The sequence below is a fragment of the Culex pipiens genome, chromosome 3 (assembly GCF_016801865.2).
Source record: "Culex pipiens pallens isolate TS chromosome 3, TS_CPP_V2, whole genome shotgun sequence".
Taxonomy (NCBI): Eukaryota; Metazoa; Arthropoda; class Insecta; order Diptera; family Culicidae; genus Culex; species Culex pipiens.
In genome coordinates this window covers 32,261,995-32,282,306 of record NC_068939.1, presented here as the reverse complement: position 1 = coordinate 32,282,306, position 20,312 = coordinate 32,261,995, and the positions used below count along the sequence as shown (strand labels likewise).

The following is a 20,312-nucleotide window of genomic DNA, read 5'->3' as shown; positions in this document are numbered from 1 at the left end:
ATCGTTCCATGGTTCCACGATTCGTTTTGATTGCCTTTCTTGCTAAGTGTGCTTGATGTGGAAATACAGTTTGATTTGAGGGGGTGGGAGACGCTACCGGAAACGGCCTCACACTAGTACGGACCATGGTGCTCTATGTTGCCTTCTAGGGCCAGGATGAGAGTGTGTTGGTTGCAGTTAGTGGTGATTAGTAATTTTAGTAGCTTGTAGCTTTGTTATAGATGATCAGAGACAGAGTGTTAGAGAACGATGCCAGGTTAAATTTTGCGTAGTGCTGAGTTTTTTCCTCGTTTTTTTAGTAGGAAAATAGTCTCCACACTGCAAAAAGACAAAAAGAATGAAAGACATAAAATGGCCGTTAGAATTTTGATGAAATTTTAAGCTAAAAGCGGAATGAAAGTGTTAAAACTTGAAAAGCTAAATGAAAGTGGTTGAAAATTTATTCCAGAAAAAACTATTTTCAACCATTTGCGTGGTGTGTGTTTATGAATGAGCAATCCGACCTTGGCGATCGATCGAGAACGACTGGCGACTGGCTGAATGGGATGAGGCTAAAATTAGAATTTAGTTAGGCGCGATTCCAAATCTTGTGTGGTGACGTGACGCGAGATGACCGCTGATGACGTGTGGGCGTAATAAAAGTAGTAACGAACGAGAAAAGTACACACTAAATAGGTAGATCAAGATCGACTAAACAGGTGAGAGAGTTTAAATGTTTTAGAGATTGAAGGAACCTGCTGCCGCACAGTTGGGAAAATCTGATACTGGTTTTTTGACTTCAATTCAATTTCATTTTTTTTTTCAAGTAAATCCGCTGTTATTTGTTTTTTTTCGAAATCATTCAAATAAAAATAAAATTAAATTTCTTATCACCCAAACTCCCAAACAAAACAAATTGAAGTTGCTTTTTTAATCATACTCAACCATTTAACTATCGCTTGAAGACTCGTTTTACGCGAAAAAGTTGCAATTTCATTAAATGTCTTAATTCGTCGTCGTTGTGCTAACTTGCCGTACGTGCATTTCGGGCCAAATTGAGTGAGCACGCCATTTTGTGCAGCTCACCATGCCTCACTTTTTAACCTTCAAAGATCCCCAAAATTCGATTTCAATCTTGAGATATTCCATAAAAACCGAAAAAACTCCATACATTTTTGTCACTTTTCATAAGACAGAAATTTCAATCTTGTCGTGCTATCTTGACACTACATGAAAATCGATGTAAGTGCGATAATTGGCCCAAGGGATTTCGGGTCAGAACGCGTTTGACACATTTACGAGCTCAACTACCGTAAACATTTGTGATTATAACTCGGGACTCTGGCAACTAAATTCAACCAAACTTCAGGGCAATGCACAGAACGGTCAACCAAACAAAACGTGTTTGTTATTGTTTACATTGCGTGCTCTCGTTTTCGTTTATTCGAGGTCAAACATTAAAACGCGTTTTTCTCGGAACGTCAAAAAGCGATATACACACGCACGACAGCGTCGAATTGCAGGTCTAAAAAAAATCAAATTACGCAACGATACCATTTTGAATATTTTCGAATATGTTTTAATTATGGTCTTCTTTTTTACCTTGGCACAGAACTATAAAGTTTAGTTGGCATATGTTTTGATTTTTTTTGAAAAATAGTAGTTTTTTAAACCTAAAGTCATGGTTGAAATGTTTTTTTTTTGTTTAATCCGCTTTGAATACCTTGCTCAAATTATGAAATATATTGATATAAACTTTGAAACTAATTAAAATAAAGTCAATAGAGATTTCACTTTTTTTGTTAATTTTAACGAAAAAAATTATCAAACAATTTTTGAGGTTTTTTAGCATCTGTGCCCATTTTTTTTTCATTGATATTCAAGGTTGAATTGATTACAAATGAAAAAAGGAACCAATCATCACCACTTCGCAACTCTCAAAGGCCCCTATCATGCTGAACAATACCAGCGCCGGCCACAACTAGTAGTAAGAAAGTTGTGCGGTGGAGACTGCTAAATCGGTTGCGTCACCGAAAAAAACACGATCGACCCTGTGAAGGAACCGCGTGGTCCCGCTGCCCGCAATCGACTGAAGCTGAAGCAAGAAAATAATATTCACTAATCACTCAAACAAGGACTCTACCAAAACCGGAAATGGATTTTATTTGTATTTTTTTGACTTGACTCAAACTATTTTGAAATTGGCAGTAAAATGACAATTGGGTCCTAAAATTAAGCCTAAATTTAGGATATCATTGTTCACAACGATAAACCTTATTTTAATGAGTACAATGACCCTTTGGAACACCGCAAGAGGTTTAAAGTGAATTTTTAAATCAATTTAAAAAAAAATACTTCGTTGCCCTTCTTGCCAGAAAAATTCCTACTTGACAGCTCGTTCCAAGGGGGCCATAGTTGATCCATCAAAAAAATGTCGTTTTTTTTTTTTTTTTATTAAGGCCGATGCAAATATTTAAAAAAGCAAAAAAATAAAAAAAAAATAAAAATTGAAATAACAAGCCATAGTCTTCACATTTAAATAAAAAAAGTGTTATAAAATGCATTTTACACTAGTTCAGTTGTTTTGCAATCATTAGTTTTCAAAAAATCTAAGATCTGACAAAAACAAAAATTGTATCGAAAAAAAAGATTCAGCATCGAAAATTTTCAAAAAATCTTAAGATTTTTTCATAAACCCAAACATGCTAAAAATGATTTTAAACACAGAAGAATGTATTTTAATTTGATTTCAGCTAGTTGCACTTGAATTTTTATTGAAATTTTGAAGTTTATTGTAAAAATGTTTTTTTGCCCCCTGATTTTTCGGGCCAATTTTGAAGGGGGGGGGGGGAACTTTTAAAAATATTTGTACCAGCCTTAAGAATGAAAAAAAGTGATCAGAAATGGTTTTTGAAATAAGTAATAACAGTAATACTTATTTTGTCCTAGATAATACTTTCTAACACTTTTTTTAACCTAAAAGCTAATGTTTTAAGTTATTATCGAATAACTTGAAAACGCTCAAACAAGACAAAAGTTACTGACAAAATTATAAAAAAGAATGGATAAAATAACAATTAAAAAAAATATGATGAGGAAGGAACAACCACCTACAGGTGGATAAAACAATATTTTAACATTAGAGCAATTCTCTACCAAAACCGGAAATGGTTTTTATTTGTATTTTTTTATTTGGCTCAAACTTTGTGGGGGCTTTCCCTTTGACCAACAAAGCTATTTTGTGTCATTGGTTCACCCATACAAGTCTCCATACAATTTTGGCAGCTGTCCATACAAAAATGGTATGTAAATATTCAAACAGTTTCCACTTTTGAGTGAATTTTCTGATCAATTTGGTGCCTTCGGCAAAGTTGTAGGTATTGTTGAGGACTATTGAGAAAAAAATAGGTGCATGGAAAAAAATTGCAGATTTTTTAATCAACTTCTTTTTCACTAAAACTCAATTTCCCAAAATACGTATTTTTTGATTTTCGAGATTTTTTGATATGTTTTAGGGGTCAAAAACCCGCAACTTTTGAGCCATAGGGAAACATGGTCAAAAAATCTGCCGCCGAGTTATATTTTTTTGAAAAATTAGTGATTTTTGGAAAAAATCGAAATTTTATGCAAAACCAAATTTTACGTATTTTTTTTATGAAAAATTGAGTTTTCAAGATATAGCCACCGAAAGTTTGATTTTAGCGAAATATTTAAAGTTTTTCGATTTTTTTTTTTAAATAGTGACCATGAGTGACCATCTCTAAAAATATTTTTTTTTAAGTTCAGAAAATTGCTATAAAACTATCTAAGAGACATTGATGATTGGACCTCTGGTTGCTGAGATACAGCGGCTTAAAGAAATAGAAACAGGTAAATTGAAGTATTCTAAGTCTCACCCAAACAGCCCACCATTTTCTGATGTCGATATCTCAGCAACTAATGGTTCGATTTTCAATGTTAAAATATGAAACATTCGTAAAATTTTCCGATCTTTTCGAAAAAAATATTTTGAAATTTTTGAAATCAAGACTAGCATTTGAAATTTGTGTTATATTAAATGTTTGGCCCTTTTAAAATGTCAGTCTTGATTTAAAAAAAATCAAAATATTTTTTTCGAAAAGATCGGAAAATTTCACGAATGTTTTTATAATTTTAAAGCAAACTTTCTAAACTTTTCAAAAAAAAAAAAGTTAGAAATGGTCACTCATGGTCACTATTTTTAAAAAATCGAAAAACTGCAAATATTTCGCTAAACTTTTGGTGGCTATATCTTGAAAAAAGAGCCCTTAATAAAAAAATATGTAAAGTACTTTTATATTAAAAATTCATTTTTTCATTTAAAAAAATACGTCAAATTTGTTTTTGCATGAAATTTCGATTTTTTCCCAAAATCACTATTTTAAAAAAATCATAACAGATTTCTCTATGGCTCAAAAGTTGCGGGTTTTGACCCCAAAAACATATTTAATAAAAATCCCGAAAATCAAAAATTACGTATTTTGGGAAATTGAGTTTCTGTAAAAAAAAGTTGATTAAAAAATCTGCATTTTTTCCGTGTACCTATTTTTTCTCAATAGTCTTCAACAATACCTACAACTTTGCCGAAGACACCAAATTGATCAGAAAATTCCCTCAAAAGTGACAGCTGTTTGAATATTTACGTACCATTTTTGTATGGACAGCAGCCAAAATTGTATGGAGACTTGTATGGGTGAACCAATGACACAAAATGGCTTAGTTGGTCATAGGGAAGGCCCCCACAAAGTTTGAGCCAATTCAAAAAATACAAAAAATAAAAATGGTCGAAATCGGCCGATTTCGTAGAGAGTTGCTCTTTATGATTTTTTGGGGTCTCTTATTAAAAGTTGTTTGTTTTAAATTTAAAATTATTTAACTTTTTTTTCCTTACTTGATATAATTCTGGCAGCTTTTTTAAGCTTCATAGCGCAAAGCTTAAATTATAACCTATTGAGGCCTAATTCGCAGCTTTATTTCCCACTGTGCGGCATCATCTTGGAACTGGGGAGGAAATCACGAGAGGAGGAAAATGGGAGGCACTGTGCCAATCGTGTGTGGGATTTTGTTTCTTTTCGGTTGCAAAACACAACAAACCGTCCGTCTTGGATTTTTTTCTCTAGTTTTTATTCTTCTTTTTTCTTTATTAATTACTCAATAATAATAGTAATATTTATAGTCATTAAAAATGTTATATCAATAAATTTTTCCATCTTTTTTGTTACTAATACGACAGATTTCTTTTTGTTTTTTTTTGTTTTACTTGTTCTGCGTCTGTTAAAACATCTAAGAGCCGAATTAGATTTGGTTACGCTTGCAAAAATTTAGACAATAATAAAAAACGGAAAAAGCGTTCAATCCTTTCGTTTCGTTTTAAATGTGTCTGTGTGTGTGTAGGTTGGTTTTTTGTTCTTTTTCTTTGTGTCATACTTTGTGTTGCAGTTTCGTGCAGAACGTAGACGCGCGCTCTCCTCAAAAAGGTGGTTAAAATCTGCGCCGTTTCAGAACTCAACAATGCCTAGTTTTGTGGTTAAACAGAAAGAAAAATCTCAAGTTACAACATTCAATCAATAATTATTTGTTTTACGGTAGTAAACGTACATGCTATTTTTTGTTGGTTTTTCTTTTATAACGCTTCTCGGGAAGTGCTCGTGTGTGTTTGTGTAAATGTAAATTAAATCTGCTTCGATCGCGGTTTTAATGCTGCTAAGCGCGTTAGTCCTAACTCTGCCTCATCTTACAAACTCTTTGATTAATCGGGATTAGCTGTAGAAACGAAAATCACTTTACACTAGACAAGACAGGGTTTTTACTTCTCCTTCCCACAATCGCTTGGCTTTTATTTGTTTGCTTTTTTCGTTTCGAAAAAACTAAATCATTTCCACTTTCGCTGGTTTTGCACGATTCTTTACTTTTATATATTTTCTGCACGTATATAAAAATAATAATAAAGTTACAAACTAAATCTAGACTTTTTTCAAAAGCACATAAAGAAAACAGAATAAACTCTATCTCTTGTTCTTGTTTTACCATTAAATTTTCCGCCTCATCTCACCATCCGCAAAAAAAGAAGAAAATCTTAATCGCTTTCTCGGCTTAGGTTTCCGGTTGTTGTATTTTGATTTGCTCCGCGTACGTCGCGATCGCCGTACGGCGTTTCTTCTAATTGTTGTAAACTCGGGGAAGGGAGGGTAAATCTACACAATTCTATTTGTTTTGTTTTTGTTTTTGGGGACAACCATTCAAGTGTGGTTACGTAAACGACGACGATTGACAATTGATACTCGCACCAGGACGATCCTTTTGTAACACAATTTGGTGGACGCGCATCCTGGTGCGAACCATTCAGCGCTTGGGAAGTGGTTACCACTTTGGGGGAAGGGGGAAGAGCTTTTTTTTCGTAGTATTTTGTGGGGGTTGTGTGTGGTAGTAGTAACTGTGCAAATCCCTTCTTTTTAAATTTCACGTTTTTTTGCTGCTTTGTGTGGTTTTGGTCTGTTTGTGTGCCATTGAATAACGGTGAATCTGAAAAGTAGAGGAACAAACAAAGGGAAATTAGAGAATGAAGTATGTACAAAAAAAACGATTTTTATATAATTAAACAATACGTTGTTACATGTTGAGTGATTCGTTGACATTGGCATTCAATGAATACATTTTAAAAGAAAATGTACCCCCGTTTGTTTTACTTTGACTGAAATCAGGTTATACCCAGTAACGAAATATGCTATCAGAGCTGGTTCTGCCAGAATTCGATTTTACTAAAAAAAAGTTTGATTTTGCGCTGCACTCTGTCCTATGAATTCACATCCGAAATAAATTTCTCACATATAAAAACCGAACTATGCGGGATTTATCCCTTTTTGTTCAAAAGTACACCATGTACTTTCGAGTGCTGCGTAAAATCAAACTTTTTTCAGTTAAATCGCTGTATCTTGTCAATAGTTCATTTTAGATTGAGGTCTACATTGTACATTGATTATTACAGGGTTGTTACGGGAAAGACGAAAAAAAAAATCCGCGCTGACCGAAACCTCAATCCACGCAATATAAACAAATCGCGACCAACATTCAAGAAATGTTATTTCCAAAGAAAAAAAAACCTCTCCAGAAAGCATTTGATAGAAAAATGAAACTCGTTTTATGTTTGAAGGAATGAAAGCAAAAAGTACATTTAAAAAACACCTCAAGAGAAGTCAAGAAAAGTGTAACCAAAAAAATCTATCAAATTAAACAAAATAGAAAATTATAAACCAATATAAAAAAATTAAAAATCTAATAAATGAAATTTAACTTCAAAAATATAAGCTCAAAAAAACCAAAATCTAAAATTTTAATATGATTAAATTTAAGATTTCAATCTCTGTCTATCTCTGTCAAATCTATGAATTTTAATACATCATTCCGAAAGAAATTTCATTTCCAATATTTGAAATATTTTCTTCTAAAATTTAAGAATTGAAGAATTGAAGAATTTAAGAATTTAAGAATTTAAGATTTAAGAATTTAAGAATTGAAGAATTGAAAAATTGAAAAATTGAAGAATTGAAGAATTGAAGAATTGAAGAATTGAAGAATTGAAGAATTGAAGAATTGAAGAATTGAAGAATCGAAGAATTGAAGAATTGAAGAATTGAAGAATTGAAGAATTGAAGAATTGAAGAATTGAAGAATTGAAGAATTGAAGAATTGAAGAATTGAAGAATTGAAGAATTGAAGAATTGAAGAATTGAAGAATTGAAGAATTGAAGAATTGAAGAATTGAAGAATTGAAGAATTGAAGAATTGAAGAATTGAAGAATTGAAGAATTGAAGAATTAAAGAATTGAAGAATTGAAGAATTGAAGAATTGAAGAATTGAAGAATTGAAGAATTGAAGAATTGAAGAATTGAAGAATTGAAGAATTGAAGAATTGAAGAATTGAAGAATTGAAGAATTGAAGAATTGAAGAATTGAAGAATTGAAGAATTGAAGAATTGAAGAATTGAAGAATTGAAGAATTGAAGAATTGAAGAATTGAAGAATTGAAGAATTGAAGAATTGAAGAATTGAAGAATTGAAGAATTGAAGAATTGAAGAATTGAAGAATTGAAGAATTGAAGAATTGAAGAATTGAAGAATTGAAGAATTGAAGAATTGAAGAATTGAAGAATTGAAGAATTGAAGAATTGAAGAATTGAAGAATTGAAGAATTGAAGAATTGAAGAATTGAAGAATTGAAGAATTGAAGAATTGAAGAATTGAAGAATTGAAGAATTGAAGAATTGAAGAATTGAAGAATTGAAGAATTGAAGAATTGAAGAATTGAAGAATTGAAGAATTAAAGAATTGAAGAATTGAAGAATTGAAGAATTGAAGAATTGAAGAATTGAAGAATTGAAGAATTGAAGAATTGAAGAATTGAAGAATTTAAGAATTTAAGAATTTAAGAATTTAAGAATTTAAGAATTTAAGAATTTAAGAATTTAAGAATTTAAGAATTTAAGAATTTAAGAATTTAAGAATTTAAGAATTTAAGAATTTAAGAATTTAAGAACTTAAGAATTTAAGAATTTAAGAATTTAAGAATTTAAGAATTCAAGAATTTAAGAATTTAAGAATTTAAGAATTTAAGAATTTAAGAATTTAAGAATTTAAGAATTTAAGAATTTAAGAATTTAAGAATTTAAGAATTTAAGAATTTAAGAATTTAAGAATTTAAGAATTTAAGAATTTAAGAATTTAAGAATTTAAGAATTTAAGAATTTAAGAATTTAAGAATTTAAGAATTTAAGAATTTAAGAATTTAAGAATTTAAGAATTTAAGAATTTAAGAATTTAAGAATTTAAGAATTTAAGAATTTAAGAATTTAAGAATTTAAGAATTTAAGAATTTAAGAATTTAAGAATTTAAGAATTTAAGAATTTGAGAATTTAAGAATTTAAGAATTTAAGAATTTAAGAATTTAAGAATTTAAGAATTTAAGAATTTAAGAATTTAAGAATTTAAGAATTTAAGAATTTAAGAATTTAAGAATTTAAGAATTTAAGAATTTAAGGATTTAAGAGTTTAAGGATTTAAGAGTTTAAGAATTATTAATATATTTCCCAAAAAACATTCTAGGGCTTATAAGGAAGAATTCTTGTGGTCAGATCGAGTTTAAATTTGGAATCTTACCTAGTGATGGATCAGTCTTAGTTTTCAATCTTTCACAATTTTTAATTTTTTTTTTGTGTTTTTGAAAGATTTTTAGGTAATGGGTATATGTAAAATTGTTGAATAAAACATTTTCTTCAAATATTCAGAAAATCGTTTACTTAAAATACGAACATTGTTTAAAAATACCAAGTTATTTTTTTAAACCGTACACATGCACACATTTAGATGTATATTTTACTTAGTTTTTCAACGTTTCTATTCTTTTCTTAACGTTCAGTTATATTACACATTCTTACAAGGTTTTGTTTCCAGCACCTTTATTTTTTTTATAAAACTTTGAAAAATTTCAACGGCCTGATTCGTTTGAAAATTCGGCAAAAGCAAACAATTTTAAAATGAAATATGAGCCCTTATTTTAATTCGAATTTTCAATTGAAAGCTTTAAACTTAAAATTTTCTTTGAAAACTTCAACTTTATTTTTTTATGGAAAATATTGTGAAATTAACTAAATTTGATTTGCTACAATTTTAACTATTATTTTTTTTCTAGTAAAAAAATACGGATGGATACCACCAGAGGAAAATTTTTATGGTTGCTCATTTTGGATACTCGATAGGAAAAATTCATTGACAGAATAAAAAAAAAGTTTGAAAGTTTTTGCAGAATCCATCGTTTGTTTCCATTTTTTTCAAACAAATATATTAAAATATATTTTTTAAATTTATTTTTTAATATCTTAAACTTCAAATATTTAAAAAGGGAAATTGCATGAAACCATAATAAAATCTGCAAACAATATGTATATATTATAAAAAAAAATTTAAAAAATAAAAATTTGGTCGCCTGGAGAGGTCAGGAAAAGTCAGGGAATTTTATTTTGGGATTTGGATCGACACCATGTAATGAATCAAGTTGATAGAACACTGAAAAGTCCGCCCTTGTGTATCTATTTTGGATCTCATTACCCTCTAAATGTGAGGAAGGCAACAACCACCAAAGGGTGGATTAAGTATCGTTTTAAATGAAATTTTATGTCAAACATTCTTGTGTTAAGTAAATTTACTGTTCAAAGCAAAACAATATTGAAAAATCTAACTTTTCGATACAAGTGTTGAAAAGTTCAACTTTGCAGCGCCCATTTCAGTGCTGAAAAGTAGGACTTTTCAGCACTGGTATTGAAAGGTATTGATTTTCGTGATCACTTCGTTTCTCCAGAAGGACAGGAAAAGTTGACAATTCACAGCGGCGTTGCAAAAAAAAGTCATTTATATCGTGATTGCATGATTTGTTCTAAACCTTTCAAAAACCAATCAATAAATTGATGTAACTTGCTAATAAGACACATACACGACAAACCCAACAAACTTTCGTCGTGATTTTGCCATTTACCATGGCGTCCCCGAGGCAGACAACACAACCCACACAATCAAACATTCCTCGAAAAACTTTTGCTCCATTTCCAACTCATCCCCCCGGTTCGCTATCAATCACACATCATATCGTCGTCTTCGCCCCCGGCCACGCCATGCGCGCCAATTCACGATTGCGATTAGATAACCCCACCCGGCAAAACTTTCTACACCACACTGACTGACGATGCGCAGACCTTCTCCGCCAAAGGCACAAATTAAAACCCAATTACCAATATAGTTTTTAAAAACAAAAGTTTACCTTTCCATTTAATCAACCTCGTTTTCGCGGTGCGATGCGCGCTGCTCCGCTGTCCGTGTGAGGGTGGATCTTCGCCGGTCTTTCTCCGGCGAGCTGATGACGGCGACTCGACGGTTTTCTTCTTGTTCTTCACGCACACTTTTGCTTGGACAAAAAACATCCTCCCCCTTTTGAGAAGGGGGGGCGGGGGAGGAAGGATTGAACCACCTCCCCCAAAACCCCTTCGACGGGGCTGGATGTCGCGAAAAACGGTTGGCTTGTTGCTCTCTGCTCTTACTGATTGTGTGATTGGCTCTAAGAGGGACTGCTTTTTTTGTTTGCTTTTGTTCACGTCCTCAAGAAGGACTTTCTTTAAAAAAGGATTTTAGGGGGAGGGGGGTGTTCGGGGCGGGGGTGGGAAGTAGGTGTTCGGGACACAACACAAGCATGCATGCTTACAGAATGGAACATTTACGTTTGTTTTTCACCGGTATGATCGGGCACAGGACGGCCCGGATCGCTTCGTCAAACACGGTCTTGAGGCCCTTCTGGGTCAGCGCCGAACACTCCAGATACTTGACCGCCCCGATCTCCTTGGCCATGGCCAGTCCCTGGGGGTACGTGATCGGCGACAGCTTCTTGTCGCGCAGCTTGTCCACCGTGTTCTTGTCGTCCCGCAAGTCCAGCTTCGTCCCGACCAGTATGATCGGTATGTTGGGACAGTGATGGCGCACCTCCGGGTACCACTTGGCCCGGACGTTCTCGAACGAGGCCGGATTGACGAGCGAAAAGCATATCAAGAACACGTCCGTCTGCGGGTACGACAGCGGTCGCAACCTGTCGTAATCTTCCTGCCCGGCCGTATCCCACAGGCCCAGGTTGATCGGCTTGCCGTCGACCATCACGTTCGCCGAGTAGTTGTCGAACACGGTCGGAATGTACTCGCCCGGGAACGCATTGGTGGTGTAGCTGATCAGCAGGCACGTCTTACCGACGGCACCGTCCCCGACCACGACGCACTTGATGGCCTGCATTTTGTGTACGGCACTGGGGTCGTCCTTTCACCCTGTTGACAGCTCTGAAAGAAAGTGCGCGAGAGAGAGAAGGGCGTTTTTATTAGATTGAACGACATTGCGGCCAAATGTTCTCGGAGAGACGATGCTGGCTGGCCGACTGATTCACTTACAGTCATGCCACTCCAACTAGGGGAGATGAGGGTAAGACGGCCACCCTAAGGGAGAAGTCTAATAAAATTTACACAACAGATTATTTTGATCTCAAATTACGTACTTATTTTTCTACTACTAGTTCATTATAGAAATAACATAAATTAGTTGGTCTAAAAACCAATTTTCAATACTTTTCAGCAATTTAAAAAAAATAATTGAAATCGTGTATATATGAAATACGCGGGGTAAGACGGCCACCCAAGTGGGGTAAGACGGCCAGTGCTATAAATTTACTTAATAACTTTGCTAAATCCACCCAAATACCTACATGGTTGGTCGAACAGACTTCTCTGAACATCATAACTATTTTGGTTGAAAAAAATCAGGTTTCAAATGTGAAGGAAAATGCTGTATAAAAAAATTAATATTTTTGCTCAGTGAATCAAAAAAAAAACAAGCACAATTTGATGCAAAATTATTAGTTTGTGTATTTCGATTAGAATAAGTAAATCAAAATTATGTAAACAATATTAAATTCGCGATTTTTATGAAAAGTTTGATAGGATTTCATACTATTCAATGAGTGTTGCTATATCACAGTAAAGAATGTTGTCGAAACGGTCGTTAACAGCATTTTGATTAAAAATGGAAATAGTTTTATCGAAAATGCTTTTTCTTTATCTACAAATATGTCTTAATAGTCAAAAACTGTCAAAAATATAAGCTATATCAAATAAAATCCACAAATTACGGGTGGCCGTCTTACCCCCGGAGGAGGTGGCCGTCTTGCCCCCAAATAAATTATTTTTTTTAACATTTTTTGTAAATAGTTCATCGCATTTTTTTAAACTTTTCCAAGGGACATAATCTAGGGAAAACTTCAATTTAACATGAAAAAATATTTGAAGACAGGAAAACATATTGTTATCTAACAAAATTGCCTAAGTTGTAATCCATGAAAATTACATCCAGTTTCAAGTTCAAAAATTATTTCTTTATTTTGAGCTATTTTTATACTATTCCAAACAATATTTTTGGCAAAGGTGACTCCATATGCATTATTTAGCATGAGGAACAGTATTGCTAAACATTTTAGTAATATTAATTAGTATACTTATTAAAACAATGGGGTGGCCGTCTTACCCCTAGCTCCCCTACATATAATTACATGAAAATTTTCACAAAATTAGGTATTTTTTCTGTATTTTTAAAATGCAATTTTTTTCGAGAAAAAAAAAATTATTGATCATTGTTTTTGCCAAATGGGTATCAAAAACATTTCGAATGTTATAACACTTTGTTTTGAAAAAATGATAAAACTACGTATTTTGAAAATATACACAAAATTTCAGTTTTTTTTTTTTTGCAATATGGGTATAAAATAATCAGGATTTTTTCATACATTTAGGAAGTAATATTTATTTTAAATACTCAAAATTTACAAATAATACGTATTTTTGAAAAAATACTCAAAATTTATTTTTTTATATGGGTTCCAAGTGATCGGCATTTTTTCATACATGTCAAAAAAATAATAACACAAATTTTATAAAATACTAAAAGTTTTCATAAAACTATGTATTTTCGAAAAAAAAATCTCATTTTTTTGTATTTTGCAGTACAGTTCAGACTCGATCGTCCGAAGGCCTTGGCAAAATTTCACTTCGTATTATCGAAACTTCCGATAATCCAATCAATGCCTTATTTTAAATTGTTGAGTTTTAGTATGGCCCCTAAACTGCCTTTCTAGCCATAATCGTCCCATGTCATTTTTGGACGATTTTGACTTTTTATTATTTTTAAACATAGTTTTACGTATAATTTCAGTAAAACACATAAAATCTAGTACTTTTTTCAGAAAATCATTGAAAACAACACCAAGTTTGTCCCATCGTTGAACTTCTACGCATAATTGTCCCACCAATTAATTTCTCCCGGCAGTGCGTGGCCGAATGGTTACGCTGTCCGCTTTGTAAGCGGATGATTCTGGGTTCGATTCCCATCTGCTGCAACCTTCCATCGGATGAGGAAGTAAAATGTCGGTCCCGGCCTTGGTTGTTAGGCCGTTAAGTCATTCCAGGTGTAGGAGTCGTCTCCATGCCATAAGTACAAACAACACACCAAACCAAGCCTACCCCGGTGGAATCGCTGGCGGCGGTTGGACTCACAATCCAAAGGTCGTCAGTTCAAACACTGGGGTGGAAGGTTCCTTGGAGTAGAAAGAGGTTTGGGTGCTCTCCCCATTCAAGCCTTCGGACTCCTAGGTTCGAGCAGAAACTTGCAATAGAGACCACAAAAGACCCGGGGGTCGTTAATGTGGATGGTTTGATTTTCACTAAACCATGACGAAGGCCGATTTAAAAAAAAAAAGTTTATTTAAAAAAAACATAAAAATATTTTTGTGTTTTCCATATAAAAATTCATCAGTTTGTGATGTTTGTTGTTTTTTTAAAACAAATTTTCAAAATCGGGCAAAGTTTGTTTTGAGAACACGCTTAAACTTTTTTTAAATCTGTTTTCACGACATTTAAATATACATTTTAATCTATCAATAAAATGGTGTTCCGAGAAAAACGCTCACAAAGTTTGACAGTCCACTTTGCACATGGCAAAAGTTTAAACATAAATCGTCTTCTACTCACTTAAATCATGACATATTTCCATGAAACTTTCAGGAGTGATTGGAATTCATCTTTGTAAAGGATTTAATAAATATTCGGAATCATGAAATATTGAGATTTTCTACATGTATGTAACCCCTTAAGTATTTTTAATTTCATGATGTTGGTCAAAAGGGCTGTGATAAAATATTGAATTTTTTTTTAATTTAATAGGCAGTCAACCATTCAAATTTGACTAAAATGGGTTCGCAAAGCTCGTTTTTTTATAATTTCAATTCTCGTACGGGACCATCCATAAACCACGTGGACACTTTTTTGGGAATCTGTTACCCGCCCCCCCCCCCTCTCGTGGACAATTGTCCATACAAAAAAAAACATGTTTGTATGGATCGTGGACATTCGCCATACCCCCTCCCCTCCAAAGTGTCCACGTGGTTTATAGATGGTCCCTACCGGGATGATGATGATGAAGAACTCGAATTTTACGCTTAAAGAAAGAAAATAGAAAAAAAATATTCGTGATTCGATTATCCGAAGTCCCATACAATTCTTCGGATAATCGAACCTCGGATAATCGAAACTTCGGATAATCGAGTCTGGACTGTATGTTATTACCCATACAGTCCAGACTCGATTATCTCGATTATTATTATGATCGGGATTTTTGAAAATACTAAAAAATTTATTGCTCTCGAAATGTATGAAAAAAATCCGATCATATTGCAATAACAATAATTTTGAGATTTTTTTTTTTTTTTTGAGAAACATAGCATTTTCAAAATAATGGAAAAATACGTATTTTGTGAAATTTTTCTTGTAATTATAACTGCAATGGATAGCCGACATCATCATGTGCTGGGTCGTGCTTAACCGAGGCAGTTGTATGAATCAAAACCGGGGCAGTGCAAAACCGAGGCGTGCAAAAGCGGGGCATGACTGTATTCTCATTCTCACGTGAAGTAGTATTACTGGACAAGCAAAGGTTTCACTTTTTTTTTAGAAAAGTAAGAATATCCCTTTGACAACATGTATTAGGCTTACTTTTTTTTATTTTAGATTTTTGACTCTTCAATAATTTTTGATTTTTGTATGTATGAATTTTATAATCTTTGTTTTTTTTTAAAGAAATGAACAACAATTTTGAATTCTATAATTTGTAAATTGATCGAGAATCGATCGAAAATCGGCTTGTTTACACTTGGCGCTTAGGACCTTTCGAAAACTAACCCGATATTCACAAGCCACAAGTTTTTTTTTAATTACATGTAGTTTTTAACATTTTTGAGGACAAAAAATATATTTTTCCAGCATTTTTTTCAAAAGAGCTTCGAATTAATTGGTTTGAATTTATAAAAATCAACAAAACCAAAAAATGACCAAAATAAAATATCCATAGGATTTGCATGCCTCAAACATTATTTAAAAACATTTTTAACATTTAAATTGCTATGGAATACCTGTTTTTGCTATTTTAACAGTTTACTACTTTCGTCAAATTTGAATGTTTTATAACTCATTTCCAAAAATCTTTGACGAAATAAGAACTTTCAATTACATTCAAACTTTTTGGATCAAATCATGGAAAAAGCTTAAACTGAACCTGAATTTTTAAGAATTATAAAATCAATTTACAGATGGGTCAGAGAGCCATTTTACATGATCTTTCAAAATGGGTCCGTGTACAATTCTGCTGGTACGGGAATAAACCTATTATTTTATTTAAAGTATACTTAATTGTAGGTAGGTGGTCTCCAGTTGAGTAAATATTGAGGAATTTTTCAATATTTTCTAAATTGACATAAAGACATATTATCCAACACCATTCCGATTATGTTTACAGTGTAAGGCCGTTTCAAATATTTTTCAAAGTTTATGTCGCCCCATCCTTCAAAATTGGTCCGAAAAATCAGGGGGCAAAAAAATATATTTTTTTTTTAAATATCAAAATTTCAATGGAAATAGAAGTCTAATCAACTAAGAACAATCTTAAATGCCTTTTTCTGCATTGATAATCATAAATAACATGTTTGGACTCGTTTAAAAATATTTTAAACTTTTATGAACCGCATTTTTTTTTCTCGCAAAAATTAAATTTTCTCAGTATTAAGAAATTTTGGAAATCAATGATTGCAAAAGAACTGGACAGGTGTATGATGCAATTTAAAACACTTTTTTCATTCAAATGTTGACACTGTGCCCCCCTCCATCTGGACTTTGATCAGAGTCGAGGGACATAAACTTCAAAAAATATTTGCAACGGCCTAACTACTTTGACTATTTATTTCACCTGGACTTTTACGCCTTTTCCGTTTTGTTGGCCCACAATTTGTCCACATAAAGTGTTGGTTTATCTCAGTGTATAAGTTATGAATTTTCACTTAATAGTTCACAGTTGAATGCCTTAAGAGTAAAGATAATTTTAATTTCATCTAATCAACATTTATCATCATGATACTTTATCAACTAAATTGGAAAACTCTTTTAATCGCGACACTGAGACCAATTCCAAGATGTTTTAACTATTTCAGTCCATGTTTAATCACCAATTTCCAATAAGATAAACCAACACATAATGCAACCCTGCCCAGAACGAAAGAAAAAAATAACTTCTTCCAATCTCTTCTCAGCGGGGGAGGTCAAACTCAGCATCCACTCCCGAAGCTCGCTCCTCACACATTACCAATCACGTCCGATGACGTTTGCAAGCAGTTCACTCTGCAATCTGGAATCCGGAACCGGACAGCAAATCCACACTGCTGCTGAATCCAGTCCAGCGCACAGAATTTTATTGCCTTTATTTGTTGATGACGATGATGAATCATCAGACTGAGAGACTCACAATCTTTTTTTTTCTTCCTTCCTTGCCCCTCTGATTTGCTTCAACCATCCTTGGTGTGTGCGGGCGGACGGACGGATCGGATGGGCGGGGGGCCCTACATTTTGCACTTGCCACACCACACACAAACACACGCACTCGGTGGGTGCGTGGCCAGGCCGCGGGGGGAAGATATCTCCGCCAAGAGAGGAAAATCATTCGCGAACGAAAAAACTCACCCTTTTTCAGCAGCAGCAGCAGAAACAAATTTTCGTTTTCACGCCCCTGGCGGATGCAAATTACACACACTCCCCACACACTCGGTATGATCGGTTCAGTTGGGAGCAGCAGCAGCCGCAGCTTTTGATGTGGTACAAGAGGAGAGTAAAAAACCTTGAGGAAAATTATTACAAACTCGCGACTAATCTGGATTTTTTGATGGCTGAAACTGACTGACTGACACCAACAGCGACGACGACGACGACGAGATGAATGAAACGCACACAAACAAAGGCCATCGGCGGGCGAAAAAGACTATCGATTTTGACAGCTGATGGCGCTGTCAGAGTTGTACTAAAACAGGGGTGGGGTCGAACCTCGTTGCACAGGTTTACAAAAGAAAATATTTAAAAATTTATCGAGAAATTAAAAGTGAGAGTGTGTGCAACATGAAGTTAAACTTTCTGTGAAGTTGCTGTGAAGTTTATCATGACACTTTGAAAAGTTTAACTCCACACACTGTACACACTCTCACATTTAATTTCTCGATAGACGAATCCAGTTTGAAATGGCCGCTAGGTGGCCAATGGTGTTAGAAATGACAGCTTCCATGTATTTGAATATGGGAGCTCAGGAAAATCAAATTTTTAAGCAATAAAATGATTATTTATGATAAAAGTAGTGATTGATTAGGTGTACAAAATGTGTCTAGGATGTTATCAAAATAAAAACTGTTCGAAAAATTTGCAATCGAAATAAGTAAATACACCATTCGATTCAGCAGAAATTCAGTGCACCGAAAATATCCAGAGTTTTTGCCTTCCTCACGTTACTGAGGAAAGGCTATAAAATCACTCGAAAAATGAACTTCTCAATTAGACCTCCTAGACCCACCGTCATGTATACCTATCGACTCAGAATCAAATTCTGAGCAATTGTCTGTGTGTGTGGTGGGATGTTGATCAAAAAATGGTCAATGGATTATCTCGACATTGGCTGAACCGATTTTCCATTTTGGCGTAATTTGATCCGTCTTGGGGTCCCATAAGTCGCTATTAAAAATTATGCAGTTTAGTTAAGTACACTCAAACCCCGATGGTTTGACACCAACTGTTGTCAAACGAACGGGGTCACTTTTTAGTTTGACACCCCATTTACACGGAGTTCACGCACACTATCAAACGTTTGTTTTGATAGTGTGCGTAAGCGCCGTGTAAAAAGTGACAGTTCATCACTTTTTAGTTTGACTTTGACCAACCAACGGGGTACAAACTAAAAAAGTGTCAAACGAAAAAGTGACCAACCACCGGGGGTTGAGTGTACTTCAAAAGTTATGCTGAAAAAATGATTTTAACAAAAGTCCGGAAGATTGTAAAAAGGGTGGTTTTTGTAAGAAAATCCGTCATGCTATTTTCAGAAAGGTATTTAAAAGACCTTTCCAACGCGTTTAAGACATTGAAGATCTGACAACCCTATCAAAAGTTATAAGCACTTAAGTGTTATTTACGCACTTTTTCGAGGCCGGATCTCAAATATGTTGATGAAAATGCTGTCCGGATCTCTCATGCGACCTATCATTGGATAGGTATTCAAAAGACTTTTCCAACGCGTCCAAAACATTGAAGATCTGACAACCCTATCAAAAGTTAAAAGCACTTAAGTGTTATTTACGCACTTTTTGCATTTTGGATAGCACCCTTTAAATGTGAGGAAGACGCCATCCACCTAAAGGCTAGTATGCAGATCGGAAGGAAAGCGGTCAAGAAACAGCTTTACGAACAGCAGAACAAGGGAGAGGGAGCGTTTTCTTGGGGCTTTTCTTCACCCTCTCTGACTTGCTTGCGCTGCCGCTGCTGTCCATTTGATTTTTTTCTTGACCGATTCCTTCCGAAGTGCGTATACCGCTTAGGGGTGGATTAAGTAACGTTTTTCTAAAGGACCAATAAACTATTGTCTTTCATATATTTATAGGACCTAATAAAAAAAAACTCTAGATATATAGTTTTCATATGTTAAGCATTTGATTTCAAAAGAAAATTAACAAAAAGTATGAAAATCGAGACATCCACAGATCAACTGCATTAAAAATCTACTTTAAAGTAGAAGTAGATGACTAGATTGTGTGTATTTTTGCCTCCTGATTTTTCGGGCCGATTTTGAAGACGGTGACACAAACTCAAAAAAACTACACTGACCTAAACCATTTTTATTGTGATTTCGGAAATAAATCAAAATAACAGTGCGAGTGTTTTTCATCTCGATGGTCACTCGGCGATTTTGTTGAGGCCAGATAGCTACCCCTCCCAAGATCATGATCAAAACTCGCGATCAAGATGTGGGTCTTGATATTCTGTCTCTTCTTCTGAAGCTGCACTGTAACTGAAAATCGCACTTTGCTGAGTTCGTTTTCGCACTTTTTCATACGATTTTTTCAGTTCGACTGCGATTACACAAAAAAGTGTAATCGCAGTTGAACTGAAAAAATCGTATGAAAAAGTGTGAAAACGAACTCAGCAAAGTGCGATTTTCAGTTACAGTGTGGGAACAAATTGAACATCATTACATGACCCAACCAAAACAGTTCTGATGCTAGTTTTAACTCATAATAATTAAAATCACTAATTATCAACCGGACCCTAAGATGGCAGTTTTCGTGAGTTGCGCGTATTCACCGACAGATGGCAAGTGGGCCTGTTCGGAGTC

General features: G+C 34.0%; 1 protein-coding gene across 4 annotated transcripts in view; it reads right to left on the bottom strand.

The window, feature by feature from the left end:
• LOC120420562 (ras-related protein Rac1-like) overlaps positions 1–20,312 on the bottom strand; it is a 54,184-nt gene continuing 33,872 nt past the window's right edge. Inside the window, exons 1-3 of one of the 4 annotated variants that reach the window (XM_039583634.2) lie at positions 17,256–17,280; positions 11,261–11,863; positions 1–318 (exon numbers count right to left, since the gene is read on the bottom strand). In XM_039583634.2, the coding sequence (XP_039439568.1) occupies positions 296–318; positions 11,261–11,819 (582 nt within the window). In that variant the 5' untranslated portion in view covers positions 11,820–11,863; positions 17,256–17,280 and the 3' untranslated portion in view covers positions 1–295. Of the gene's footprint in view, positions 319–5,231; positions 6,520–10,806; positions 11,864–17,255; positions 17,281–17,629; positions 17,863–20,312 lie in introns of those variants that run through there. The other 3 variants (XM_039583632.2, XR_005605866.2, XM_039583633.2) reach the window with 3 other exon arrangements.